The sequence below is a fragment of the Triturus cristatus genome, chromosome 10 (genome assembly GCF_964204655.1).
Source record: "Triturus cristatus chromosome 10, aTriCri1.1, whole genome shotgun sequence".
Taxonomy (NCBI): Eukaryota; Metazoa; Chordata; class Amphibia; order Caudata; family Salamandridae; genus Triturus; species Triturus cristatus.
The window spans coordinates 555,408,068-555,422,261 of record NC_140593.1 but is presented as its reverse complement, the minus strand read 5'-3'; the positions used below and the strand labels follow the sequence as shown (position 1 = coordinate 555,422,261).

Genomic DNA, 14,194 nt, shown 5'->3' with positions numbered 1-14,194 from the left:
GTTGGGAGCAATCGGAGCGTCACGCCTAGATGCAAGGGAGGGGGATCAAAGGCACACAGCTTACCTCTTCACAAATACTTAAGAGAGACATGCTTTACACTTTGTATAATCCCTGGATGGAAGAGCAATGCATGCACTATAAGAATGCCAAATGTACATTTTTAATACCATTATTTTATTTGTTATAGGCACTAATCGTCCCAATGCAGGGAGTCAGAGCGCTTTATATCACACATGCACATTATACATTGACAATAAATCGTATACATTTGTAAATCAATGTACAAGATGTGTTCCATAAAACAGTTAGGGTTACAAGGCAAGGAGTCAAATGTCCTTTATAGCTCGCTGTGCTATATTAGAAGGATTACAGTATATGAACAGCAAAGAACAAAATGATCTTTGTACTAAAAACAGTAATCCACTTACCTAGCTACATAAAACACAAATCTGTCATCTTCAGTTAGATGATGTGCTTTGCCGGAGACACATTAACCCAGAATGCTACTTTGATTCAAAACTGGAACTAGAGAAAACATAGATGTCTCCAGCAAATGTGTTACCCCCCAAAATTACCTTACCATTACTATTGTTCCTTGGGATTTACTGGGCACACAAAGATCTCTGCAGCAGGTGCTTTAACCCCCTAAGTTATTTACATATGCAGACTTTGCAACCAATTAAACAGAATATATTTACTGCTACATTTCTCCTTTTGTCAATTTCTTTGTGGCAGAGCTTTTACAAAATAAATGTGAAAGTTGAGGCCCAAATTTTGCGTTAGGGGATGTGTCACATTTTTGGCACAACCGGGACGCAAGCTCATTTGGTTAATCTCGTAATGGACTCAAATGTACTCAAGTTAGACCTGTGAAACATTTGTGAGATGTTAAGATCTGATGTCACTCCTTGTGATGGCACTTCCTGTGAGGTCATGGGTTTTGATGCACTTCCTGTGATGCAGCGCTGTGATGTCATGCGCCATGATGTCAGTTGCATACTGCCTAACTTGGCTTGTTCCCCCCGCTTTTTTTATTTTTTTAGGACTTGTGCCCTGGAAACCACCTTTGCTTAGGGCCTTATTCATGGTTTGGCGGACTTGATACACTGACATACACGTGGTGGATGTCCCGTTTGCGGTATAACAAGTGCATTAAAGTCATATGGCACTTATAATACGCCGGATGAGATAAGGGCCGGACTGGGAACTGAAAGCAGCCCTGGCAAGATTTGCTAGACCAGCCCTCGTCCGGCGCATAGTGAGCGAGTGCTTGGGGGGTTGCCCCCCAAGAAAATTTTGGAAAAAACAGACCAAAATGGTGAATTGTAAAGCACATTTTTCATTACATATTCAATTGTATCAACTTTCAAAGCACAGTAAATAGTAGATGATGACCTTAAAGAGCACCAGGTTACTCATTGTGGTCCCCGGACCCACGAAAACATCTGGCATGCCTGAGAATCTGTGCATTTTATAAGGCCTCTACATGTTGGTGCATGCAGATAGAAACAATGCAGAGCTGCTGTGCAGTTGCGGTTGACATGCATGATTCGCTTATATTTAAATAAAAATATTACGAGGACTGCATGTCAGAGATTGCGAAATACCTTGCTGTGCGTGCCAGAAGTTGTGCTCAAGTTGTAACTACGATGCACACGTTCCGAAAATTTCAATTGGAAACAGCAAATAAAAATGTGCAGGTTATGTGTACAAAAAAGCAACCACAGCAGAGAAAACACCAATGCCACATGCTTTTGGGTTGTATATTGCTTTCAGTGGCATCAGTGAACACAAAAACAAAACCATTAGCTCTCAATACTTCTTCACTCTCTGACCACACTTCCACCCAGGAGGAATCGCGTTAACACTCAGAGGCAGCAGATGATCGATCTCCTCCAGAGATCTGAAGGATCTCCCAGTCATCTTGAAAAAGTAGGACTGTCTCCCACATGAGGGAAGCTTATGTCTGGAGAAACTTTAAAGGGTGGTTCGTCATTCTCTTTCCTTGGAGAGATACTATGAAACACAGTAGCATCAAATTCCTCATAAGAGGAATCATTTATTTACTCTGGGATTAGATGCGAAGGTGGTATGTGTAGAACCACATCACCCAACTTTAGAAAGGTTTTCACCTTTTTCTTATATTTTTTGCCCAAAGGGAATATGTTTTGGTGTCAATAGTGAAGACTATTTTGATTTAGAAGCTTTCCTCTTTAATTTCATCAGGGGTGTGGTGGAGTAGTTTCATGTGTCCTGCGGTAGCAAAGCACCTCTGCTGCGTACCCCAATACGGATTGCCTAATACTGTAAACAAGGGCACAAGCTTGCACACCATTGTACAGTATTTGCCAAAGACTTGGGCTGTAGGTGCAGGATCATTTTCAGGACAGTTGGAGCACAGTTTTTGAGAAAGGAGCAGTCGCATATTGTATTGCTCAGGTTCAGTTAGACATGAATAGGCCATCCGATAACATTAAATCAGAACTTGAGAGGAAGTATGGGGGGGGGGGGGGGGGGGGGTTGTACGATATTTACTAAAAAGTGGATGCTCCCAGAGGTTTCTCTCCGAATCATGAAGTGGAAAGCCCTGGAACATGTGGAAGCTACCTTCTTAAAGGGCCATACGTGTTTACAGCTATGTGACTGTCCCTAGTATAGAGTCTTTTTACAATGCAAGTTCTTGGAAGGTGCAATCAACAACAGAACTACCATTTAAAGAGTACTCTTTTGCAGCATGAAGAATAACAAAAGAAAAAATTAGTTCCACTCAAAGCGAGGGAGCACTGGAGAAGCCAATTACTATGTACTGATCAATCTATGGAGAAAGTGGTGAAGTGGCGGGTGACACATGACTAGGACGCAAAGCTCAATTGTCAAAGGGGACTTGCACTTTGAGGGCACATTTTTTTATGACCACACAACTTTGAGCTTCTCTGTTATTGTTTTGTCTACATAGGACTCTAAGTGAATCACTAATCCAGTTCTTTACATCACTCTTCTAATTGAAGCACCACTCAGCCCTTTTACAATGTTACTATCATCCACACTGTGCATATGCACATAGGTATGCATACAGACCTATTTCCAATCACAGAATGTCCCAAATACGCTTAAAAGTGGAACCACAAGCCATTTGTCTGTGATCCATGGAGATTCTGTTATCAGCACTTCTCCTTTTTTTCCACAAGAGCAGTTCAAACATGAATGGGCAAAATATCCTAGTTTGCAAAAGTTTTCTATATAATTATGACTATTTGCCATATTTGCCACATAATAGAACATCTGCTACATTATCTGACAATTTTAACTAATAAATTGTTTTTAGCTAAAACGGATCAAAAGTTACAAAAAAATGTCACTTGTGCTGCTGCGAAGTGGACGGCCCTTTGCAAAGGTTGACTGATCACCTTTCTCACTGCTGTAGTTGTATGTTACACTGGTACTAATAAGGCAAAATCTTTCCAAAGATTGTTAGCATGTGTAAAAATATCAAAATAATAAAGTGTCAGAAAATATACTGCATTACGTTGCAGCCTTTTTTTGCTGCATAATTTAGTCAACACTGCGGTGTAATTTTGTCTTCTTTTGCTGCATAATTCCAGTGGCCCCAAAGCAGGCAGCACATCTTAAAAGTGCTTGTGCATGAAGCAGAGAGAATGAGAAGTTTGTGAACTTAGTTTAGTGTGCGTGCAAATCCTGTATTGCCAATCACTGGTGAGTTCCAGCTACTACTGCTGAAACAAGGCCAATAGCGATACCAATGGGTGAGGCAGACTGGCCTCAAGGGCAGGGCCGGCTTTAGCGCTGGTGGTGCCCTGTGCAACAGTGTTTGTTGGTGCCCCCCAATGACCTCCTCCGCCACAGAGTCCCTCAATTCCACCCTTTAACAGTGCCCTCAAGTCTCCATAACCACACTCTCTCTCAGATGCATTTAATTTGATTTACAGCGCCACTCAATCCAGTGTAGGGGTTCAGAGCAGTTTACATCACACAGAGACAATCAATTATATATGTGTAAATCACTGTATAGGAAATGTTACATAAGACAAAGGACTAAAAGGTGTAGAAGTCACTTGCCAACCATACTAGTGGGCAGTATAGTTTAATAGTGATTGGTCTGGACAACCACAAACTCAGAATTTAAAACGTAATACCATGGTTGGGGGTTCTCTTTAATAACCAGGATTGATTTCTATCCAAATGAACAATTTTTGCAACATTAGGATAATCAAAGACTGGGGAAAAAAAGATAATGCTCTAATTTGTACCTTACAGTTTACATGTAGCTCTTAGATGACAATAGCTCACTGTTCTATGTTAGGATTTTAACTTCTAAACTACAAGCAACCAAAGATCTGTCTTTCAAAATCAGTAACCCACTGACCTATTTACATTATTTGCACTTTGTGATCTGCATAGTACATGTTCTTTGCAGCAGGCACATTAACTTTCTGCGCAACCTTTCCATGAATCAAAACTTCCACTAGACAAAACTCCGATCTCTCTTTAGGAAGAACATTAATCAACTTAGTTATCATAACATTTGCCGAAAATTGCTGGAGGCCAGGAGGGAGGCAGCAAGCACTTTTAAAACCGAATATACTTGCCACCCAAAGTCAGCACCCGGTGCGGTCACACCGGTCACACCACCCTAGAGCTAGCACTTCTACCAGTCACCCATAAATCAGATCTGGCCAGGAACAAATAGCACTCACTTGCAGACTGGGGGAATTAAATCATGGGGTGCCGTTCTCTTTCCCTGTTTCTGACAGTCTCCCTCTGGCCTCTGAATGCCTGCCTAGACCTCGCCTCAGAGTCACGTCACGTCACCCGACCATGATGATGCTGTAGACGTGCGCAGCGTGACAGGTCAGGTGGTGTGCGGGGAGGTTTAATAACATTATAATGAGTAGGGCGGCCGGGCGGCGGCTGATCATACTAGCCTAGTAGCAGAGAAATCCTTGTCCTGCTCACACCAGGCCTCAGTCAGACAGGCTTAATGTAAGCACTGTGTTCTGTTGTTGGGGCCGATTTGGACCGTCCGTGACTCATGGAGTCAAGTCGGTCCAAATCAGCCCCAACAACAGAACCGGCCCCCTGTCACAAAACCGGCCCCCACCCCATCCAGCCTACCAGGGGATTGCCCGGTGCCCGGAATCACCAGTCCGGGCCATTTCTAACGCTCACGTTTTGAGAGAGTATCCAGGCTGCCAAACTCTAAACAATGTCCGAAGTCTTGTTGATATATGGTAGCTTGCTTTATTTCATTTTATTAACACCCGGAGGTCAAAATAAAACATACAGGCCCGATTGCCTCTAGGCCTAGGTGGCACGCGCTCCAAACTACTCTAAAACCAGTTCAGCTTTCACTGTATCAAGGATCCATTAATATACGGAGGTGGGGCTGAGGGCTGCCGAAAGGGTAATTGGTCAATAAAGCTGCCCATAAAGGTCACAGAAGTTGAAAAGCAAAGTCTAGCACGTTGGCAGCACTGTATCCACACCTGTGGCTGACCTTAGATTTTCCAATAGACTGCTGAACTTCACGAAGGAATTCCAACTGCTGTTCGGCTTCGTCCAGCTGTCCCTCTAGGATTTGGCACCAGATGATACCTATAATTGAATGGGAGCCGATAAGAGTGGTTGAAACGTAAACAGAAAATGTAGATAACGTGCATCTATAGGCAGCACAACGTTAAACTATTTAAACACAGTTTGTTCGTACGAAATTACAAATTGAAGTTACCAGTAGTTCGAGTCTGGCCAAGAAAGAGAATGAGAGCGAGAGAGAGAGAGTCAGTCAGTCATAATACTTTATTCGATAAAATTAATATCATAAAAAGAGACAATTTCACAGAAACATTACATCAATTAAAAATGTGAACACTGACATGGCAAAAAATGGTTGTCATTATAAAGGCTTTAAACTGAGACGAGAGATACAGTCCCCGCAAATTCATACAGGGGTATACACATACATTTGATATATTTAAGATCATTAATAAATATTAAAATTTGACAGTGTATTAAAAATCATAACCTCCACTTTAAAAACACAATAAAACTTCAGCATTTAAAAGAAATCAGAGTGTGTCTAGACCTGCGGATGCGTTACTGTTCCTATTCTTATTGTTAACACGAACAGCAGCTACCAAGAAATTTGCGACGTGAAAAATTATCCGAACATTACTCATTGATTGTAAATATATCAGGGCTGGTCTAACCTGGGTGAACCCTAATTCTTTAAGCAACAGTAATAAATACTTTTTCCTGGCATCGGAGTAATACCTACAAAACATGACAAAATGTAAAGTATCTTGGAGGGATAAATTGTCGCACTTGCAGGGCTCCGCTTTATCTGGAGAGCCCCATTTGGGGAAGTCACCTAACAAAAAGTGAATTAGGTTAAATCGGAATCTGATTAACAGAAAACGATGATAGGGGCGTGTTACTATCTTCAAATAGGGTTCCAGGCCGGGTAAGCTCACTAGCCCGTAATGTAATCTTACTAAAGGTTTCTTCAACTCTAATTCTTCTCTTTCTGCGATTTGTAAATTTATCATAGCCGTTTTAATCAAGGCCAGGTCTGCTTTTTTAATGGATTCTGGGGACAAGAAAATCTCCGGCCTACCTAATTTATTAAGAGTTGTTTTAATGTAGGCTAACCACGGGATTTTACTGGCTAAATCTAAGGTCAGGCAATCTTTAAGGATCATATGGTTTAAAGAGATCTCGTCGTTAAGCCAAGTCTTAAGCCAACATATTATTGGGGCAGTTTTAACTATATCTAAGACATATCCCATTCCCAACTCCTCGTGAATCGAGAAGGTAGGAGTTGACTGTGGCACTGAAAGTAAAGATCTAAGAAAAGCATTTTCCACCACTTGGATCTGCTGGGTATCAGTGGTATATCCCCATATCTCAGAGCCATAGGTAGCTATTGCGAGGCATTTAGCCTTGTAAACCTTTATAATAGCTTCCATAGGTCTGGCTCCTAAACGTTTCGAGAAACCCATGAGAGCAGATGAGGATCTAGCAAAAACATTTCTCTTATGTTTCATTTGCTGGCCCCAGGTCCCGTTCTCGCTAAATAAAATTCCTAAATATGTAAAAACAGGGACCATGCTAACCACATCTTTACCACAGAGGAATGTCAATGTTTTTTTCTTTTTACTTTGTTCCCCCATTATCATAACGTGTGACTTCTTGGCGTTAATTTTCAGATCAAGTGATTCCATAAAGGTATTAAAACTCTTTAATAGTTTATTTAACCCAATGCCTGTTCGTGCGAGAAGAACTGCATCATCAGCATAGAGGAGAACAGGTATGGGTGTGTCTCCGACTCTCGGGACGTCTAATGTGACTCTCTTCAGAGCAGGTTCTAGCGCATTAATATATAATGTAAACAGCAGGGGAGCCAAAATGCACCCCTGCCTAACACCTCTTTCTGATTTAAAATACCTAGTACATCTGCCGTCTTGGGTAACTCTTATCGAGGCGATCAAGCCACAATGTAGATCGGCCAGGAACTTGACCAAGGTGTGATCTATCCCCATGTCAATTAAAATTTGCCAAAGCTTGGACCTGTTAACTAAATCAAATGCTGTGGAGAGGTCCATAAAACCCAGGTAGAGGGAACCCTTTTTGGCCACAGTGTATTTGCTAATAAGGAGCTGTAAGTTTAGACATTGATTTAATGTGCTCCTTTTTGCTCTAAATCCGTATTGGGCATTAGAGAGGATCCCTCTACCCTCAAGAAAGTCTGTCAGTCTATCTAGAATGACTCTGCCTAAAATCTTCACAGCTGAGTCTATCAGGGAGATTGGCCTGTAGTAAGCTGGATCATGCCTCTGTCCTTTTTTAAATACCGGGATGATAATGGACTTTGACCAAGATAATGGCATAGTCTTTGGGCCTAAGGCATTAAAAATGTTAGTCAGTATCCTAGCCCAGAATTTAGGAAAGCTTTTATAGAGGTCTGCCGGGAACCCATCTGGTCCAGGTGCCTTATTAATCATGGTCTCCGTTATTGCTTTTAAGACTTTTCTCCTGGAAGACCAAACCTGGCAGTGGGACTAAGTTATTAATGTGATCTAGAGAACTCTCAGTCCCTTCCCTACCGTATATTTTCTCAAAGTGGGAAATCCATGACTCATCTTGGATAATACAATCCAGATGTGAGTTATCCTCACTTGAGAAATAGGAATCATTGATGGTTTTCCAGAACTTTCCGCTGTCCCTCAGGACCTCCGGGGACATTAGTTTGTCCCATGCCTCTTCCTTGATCTGGTTTTTTCTAGTCCAAATAGCTTGTTTATGAGAATTCCTCATCCTATTTATGTACTCCCTGTTTCTAGGTGACTGCTTTAAAGCTTTTAAAAGGGCAGAGTGAGCCCTAGTACAATCTTTGTTGAACCATCTTTTCCCTCTAATACTGGGTTCTAAGGGCGTCTGCTTCGTCAGTTTGCTACAGATTTCCTTGCAGATAGTTTCAAAAGCATTTATAGTCCGTGTTTTTGGCGCATCAATGTCCAAACATGTATTAACATCCTTCTCTGTATTGGACAGGACTTCTCTTACAAAAGTTTCGGGGATCACTTTAGACCATTTTAATTTCCTTCCTTGAGAGGTTGTTATCACCTCTCGACTAATAGCTCTCTGGTCGGACGCTGTGATTGATAATAGTGCCCCCTGGGCCAATTCTAAAATAACGGGGTTATGATCACTAAAAACAGAATACCCAACTTTATATGAGGTGACACTACTTAAGACTGCAGCAGACATAAAAATATAATCTATGATTGTTCCGGAGGCTGTACCCTTAAAGGTAGCAACCCTTGGGCCACTCTTAACACATCCCGATTCATAAAGATTTAGGGTGGCTAAAAGCCTCAAGGGACTCACCCTGCTCGGTGTGTTCAAAATGTACCGGAGCAGAGTATTGGGGACCATCTGAATTATCAAAGATACAGTTTTTTTCACAGGGATGAATATTAAAATCTCCCATAACAATAAACTCAACTTGTGGGTTCTTCTTTTGATAAGCAGTCAAACACTCCTCTAAGTTGGATAAAAAATTGTTTGTGCTGTCACTATTGGGAGAGTTATAAAAATTAACTAGTAAAATTTTTCCTGCGTGTGAGCGAGATAGTTCTACAGCCATACAATTATGGGAATTTACTTCAATTTGTTTTAATGAACCACACACATTTAGGGAAAAACACATTAATAGACCTCTTTGTGCCCGTCCATAATGTGCCTTTTTAGCAGGAATATAAAAATGTGCATACCCATCTATAAAAAAGTTCTGGTCTGTGTCCCAAGTCTCCTGGAATACCAAAATATCAAAGCTTTATCTCTTCCAGCCAGGTTTCGTCCCTGCATTTACTTCTCAGACCCGCTATATTCCAGCTCAAGATCTTAAAATTTAAATTAGGGGTGTGGGGGACAACATTAATCTCTATTGTCTCTGAGACAGTAACAGTATTTATAACGGCCACCTCTGGCCTGCTAGGGGGTGTATACACTTCCTCCTGAATGAGATCTGGGCCAAGGAGTCAATCGCAATCCTCCAAACCTGAAAGCACTTCGAACCTATTATGTAGCTCCATAATTGGCCCTGGCCCTGGCCTCCTCGTATTTTGTCTTCCATAATATTGATTACAGCCCCTATCTAAGGGCACCACCACATAAAAATAGGAGAGGGGAAGGGGGTGAATGGTTAATATAGGATCTTTATGGAACCAATCACAAATGTAATCCACTGTTCTCTTATCCCTAAAATTTATGATAATGCAGTCCCCCCCCTACTGTCTTTGGTTTATTCCCCACCCAACCCACTCTTCTAACGTGGAGGATTTCAGCTGAGGCGTGAGGTGGGAGGGTGCGGTTCTTATTGAGCCAGTGGATGCACTTGTTCTTCAGCTCCTGATGTGATTCCCTCCTTCCCTGGTCTAGTGAAGGAGCCCCCGCCAGAACCACTACATATGGTGCAGCTTCAAGTGGGAGTTGGATGGTGGGTAGGGGAATTACACTAAGATCTTTGAGATTTGATTTTGGAGCTATACTATGATTATTGTTACGGTTGACCGGCATGCCAGGCTCTATTTGTGATGTTAGGGCCCCTGGGCCTGAGTGCGCAGCCGTGATTAAATTATTAGTGACAGTTTCCTTTGGGTTTTGTGGGGGTGCCACCAAATTGCACCCCAGAGCCATTGCCTGGGGGGCAGAAGATGACGCCTCAGCAACCCTAGCACTGTAGCCCCAGCATTTGCATTCTCGGCATGAATATTACCCGCCTTACTAACATAGGTCCCTTCCCTTCCTTCCCTTCCTTCTCGACCTCTGGATGAGACTAACGACAGTTCGATGCAGGTTAGTCTAGAATCAATAGAATCTAGCCGATCGCTAAATGGTGCCCAAGACTCCTTAATCATGTGTTCCATTTTAGTCCAAAAAACTGAACTCAAGTCATTTGTAGTGATTTGGTCAGCAAGGGATACATTAATTAAGTCTTCACAGGCTTGGCTGACAGTTCCATGTTGGGTCACAGATTTACTCACAGATTGAGTTTTAGTAAGGTTTTTGTTTTTTCCTGGGGTCTGGGCCTTATTTTTTGTACGCAATCGTTTAGAGGCACAGTTCAAACCATCCTTAGAGGACAACGTCTTGGATTTAACGGAGGATCGGGTAGTAATTTTGTCATGGCAGGTATCTTCTAAAACAGCTGGACAGCTAGTCTTAGCCGGGGATTTGACCGAACCATTGCACATACCAGGAACCCCAGTGATCCTAGGCCTTGCTGGCTCATGGGGCCCCGAGAAACCTTGTTCACCCCCCTCCTCAGCAGGTATCAATAATGGTGAAATGTCTAAGATCTCATTCCTGACCTCATTCGGGGATCGTACTTCCGCTAGTCTGCCCATAGATGACCTTTTTTCAAAGGCGATATCGAGGGATATTCTCTTTTCTGTGAGTTCAATATCTTTAGCAAGGGCGGAAGACACTCTGACCAGAAAACTGTCCAAAGTGCCCATTAGTGCTCCCCCTGTCGGCTTTCGTATATCTTTGGCAGGGCACGTTGGCGGTGATACAACCATTATGTCTTTTCTATTGGACCCGACCCAGCAAAGACTAAGGAAAGATGTCAGAATGGCGTAGTTATAACCTGAATCGACTAACCTTTGAGAGAGAGAGAGAGAAAGAGAGCGAGAGAGATAGAGAAAGAGAGCGAGAGAGAAAGACAGCGAAAGAGAGAGAGAGAGAGAGAAAGAGAGAGAGAAAGAGAGAGAGAAAGAGAGAGAGAAAGAGAGACAGACAGAGAAAAAGCGAGAGAGAGAAAGAGCGAGAGAGAGAAAGAGAGAGAGACAAAGAGAGAGAGAGAGAAAGAGAGAGAAAGAGCGAGAGAGAGAAAGAGCGAGAGAGAAAGACAGCGAGAGAGAGAGAGAGAGAGAGAGAGAGACAGACAGACAGACAAAGAGCGAGAGAGAGAGAAAGAGCGAGAGCGAGAGCGAGAAAGAGAGAGAAAGAGAGAAGAGAGAAGAGAGAAAGAGAGAGCGAGAGAGAGAATGTGTATGCGTGTTGTAGTGTGGTCATGCGCGTGCACGCACGAGGTCTACACAGCCCCTAGTCTGACGTTCAGCTTAGCCTTTAACTTTAACATTACGCCATATTTAATTATAACACTCAAAATTAACGTTCATTAAACTGTCTACGAGTTCAAAGTGATTTCGGCTAATTCGTGTGCTTCAAAGCAAAAGGCACGTCTAAGACCAATGTTTAAAGTATGCCAGTGACTGGCGCTTGTGCAAACCTTTGAGACCGAGGTATATTTCGTATCATCAGACTCTGCCACAGAGAGAAAAGGGAGAAAGAACGGGGACGAGAAAGATGAGACCAAAAAGCTGCAAAGGGAGAAAGCAGTAAAGAAAAAGAACCTGCAAGAGAGAAATGAAGAGTCAGGAAGTCTGTCTAGGGTCGGGGATAGAAAGAAGCACTTTGTAGAAACAAGCCGACTCAGCCGGCGGTGGGCTCCAAACAACTTTGGGCTCCTGCATATGTTTATTTGTTTATCACAAATTATGGAGTGGCTTAGACAACTGTTAAAGGAATACAAAGGCTGAAAATCTGGCCCGCTGACTGGTGCTAGTAGAGATTCGTCTGCGATCTGTGTGTCAAGACCCTCCCTAGTAAAAGGCGAGAAGAGAGTTATGGGGACCCCACCTAGACTTTATTAACGTACGATTACTTAAAATCGTTCCAGTATAAAACACATAAGCAACGCCCCCCTCCTGTCTGCTCTCCCCCAAAGAGCTTCCTGGCATTCAAAGTAAAAATGCACCATGCCTGCATGGGCTCTGTTTACTTGCGTCCTTTTAAGACTTCAAATCAAAATGAATTACAATGTGGGATCAACTCCGTTTCACACCAATTTTCGATTAGTCCTGTAAGGATCAATGGTTATATAAAATCCATTAGGATAATTCCTTCCGTAATATCGGTGGTCATTGATAAAAAGTACTTGATGTGCCCCCTACTGCGCCCCACCCTCTTTGTGATCCGATTGTCCATACTGAGAGCCCCTGGGTTGAGTGACATCCGTCGGGGCTCGGGCTCCAGCTGGTTTAATTACCGAGTGATTGGGACCCTGGAATCTGCAACCTGTTGCTGGGGGTCAAGTGAATTTCTTCTGCAGACTATTGCACCATTATATGAATATTTAGCCAGTTAGACTAACATCTTACATTTTATTTGATTAAACCACAGAACAGTAATGCTTCATATCCAGTAAAACAAATCTATATGCGGTTGGTTAAATAAAACAAATTCTTGGCTTTTCACCAACAATACAAAGAGTAAACACAGATTACTTGCTTTAGTAAGACGGCAAATTAAATAATAATGTAGAAAGTTAAATGCCTCAGTGAAAACTCCAATGGATCAAAGCAAAATCAGTACCAGATTTCAAACTAATACCAGCGAACCTTCATATACAACCACTCATTCCACAAACTGCAATAATGATGACAAACTGTCAAGTAGTCATTTATTTAGAGGTAGACAACCACTGTACTGCATGCCGTATACTGCAAGACAAAAACATTGCACTACATCATAATGTAAGTCTATGTAAAGGAATGTGGATGCAAGAAAAATAACTATATATTCATGTTGATGATATAGGGGTTAGTGAAGCAATTATTTTGCAGATTGGTGTTATAATGACAGAAAATTCATGGGTGTAGTTAAACAGTAGCTTTATTGGTCAGCAACCAGAGCGTGAGCGTGGTCCTTCTTTGCCAGTTAGCAGAATTAACATGCTTTGGAATTCCCTCTCTCAATCCACAACAAAGATAGAACATAGGTACTTAAGAAGCTATTACTAAACACAGAATAACACGTTTCGAAGGTATAAAACATCTCATTTCCTTCACTATACAAATTACATATTCTTGCAAATATACAGGAGGTGTTTGGAACCGCTGCTTCCATGGATGGTCAATCCTAATCGGTTTCCTTAAAACATTGCGTCTCTGATCAACATCACTCTTCCATTTATCTCCACCTACTACACTCGTTGAGGTTCTGAGCCTCCACCGTCCCACTCACATTTGATCTAACCTACCCAAAACGTCATCATTCTTCCATCATTATAAAACTGCTACAACATTCCTCCTCACCTTTTTCCATGCCTAAATTCTTTCCATAAAAAACTACTCTCCTATGGTTAATTTCTCTCCTTTCATCCGAACCACAGAAATCTCATGGCTTTTTTTCATTTTTATTTTTTTTACTTTAAATGGACCACGAGGTTTAGTTAAACCATTCCTGGGTTGCGCAGATTTTTTTTGTAAACAATCTTCAGACATTAAATCACTTTCATTTTTAGCCCTCTCTCATTGCAAATTCTCATCACTCCTAATCAATTCTTTCTTCCAGACTGGATGTAGGCCTTCTACCCCTCATGAAGGCGAAAGCTGGCTCAATCGTAACTCCGTTCTTAGTGGTATAGTACAAACCTTTCCTAGCTGCCAAGTTATACTTTGCAGGCATCTTTAGGACCAGGAAGAATCAATTAAGAATGTCATGAGTGGGGGAGGAGCCTAGCGCTTGACCAAGATGGCCGCTTGAGCTTTGAGCTCCCGGGACCTACGCGCCCTCCGTCGATTATCCGGTCTTAAATCCTGTTTTATA

The 14,194-nt window shown here is 42.1% G+C and overlaps 1 protein-coding gene across 5 annotated transcripts in view; it reads right to left on the bottom strand.

Moving 5' to 3' along the window:
• The window catches only part of LOC146789716 (tetratricopeptide repeat protein 21B-like), a 514,157-nt gene that overhangs the window by 376,501 nt on the left and 123,462 nt on the right, over positions 1 to 14,194 (bottom strand). For 3 of the 5 annotated variants that reach the window (XR_014970145.1, XM_085632051.1, XM_085632050.1), the window contains exon 4: positions 5,517 to 5,614. Coding sequence is in view for 2 of the 5 variants with exons in the window: in XM_085632051.1 (XP_085488177.1) it covers positions 5,517 to 5,614 (98 nt within the window). In the remaining 3 variants the exon portion in view is untranslated. Of the gene's footprint in view, positions 1 to 5,505; positions 5,615 to 14,194 lie in introns of all 5 variants that reach the window. The other 2 variants (XM_085632052.1, XM_085632053.1) reach the window with 1 other exon arrangement.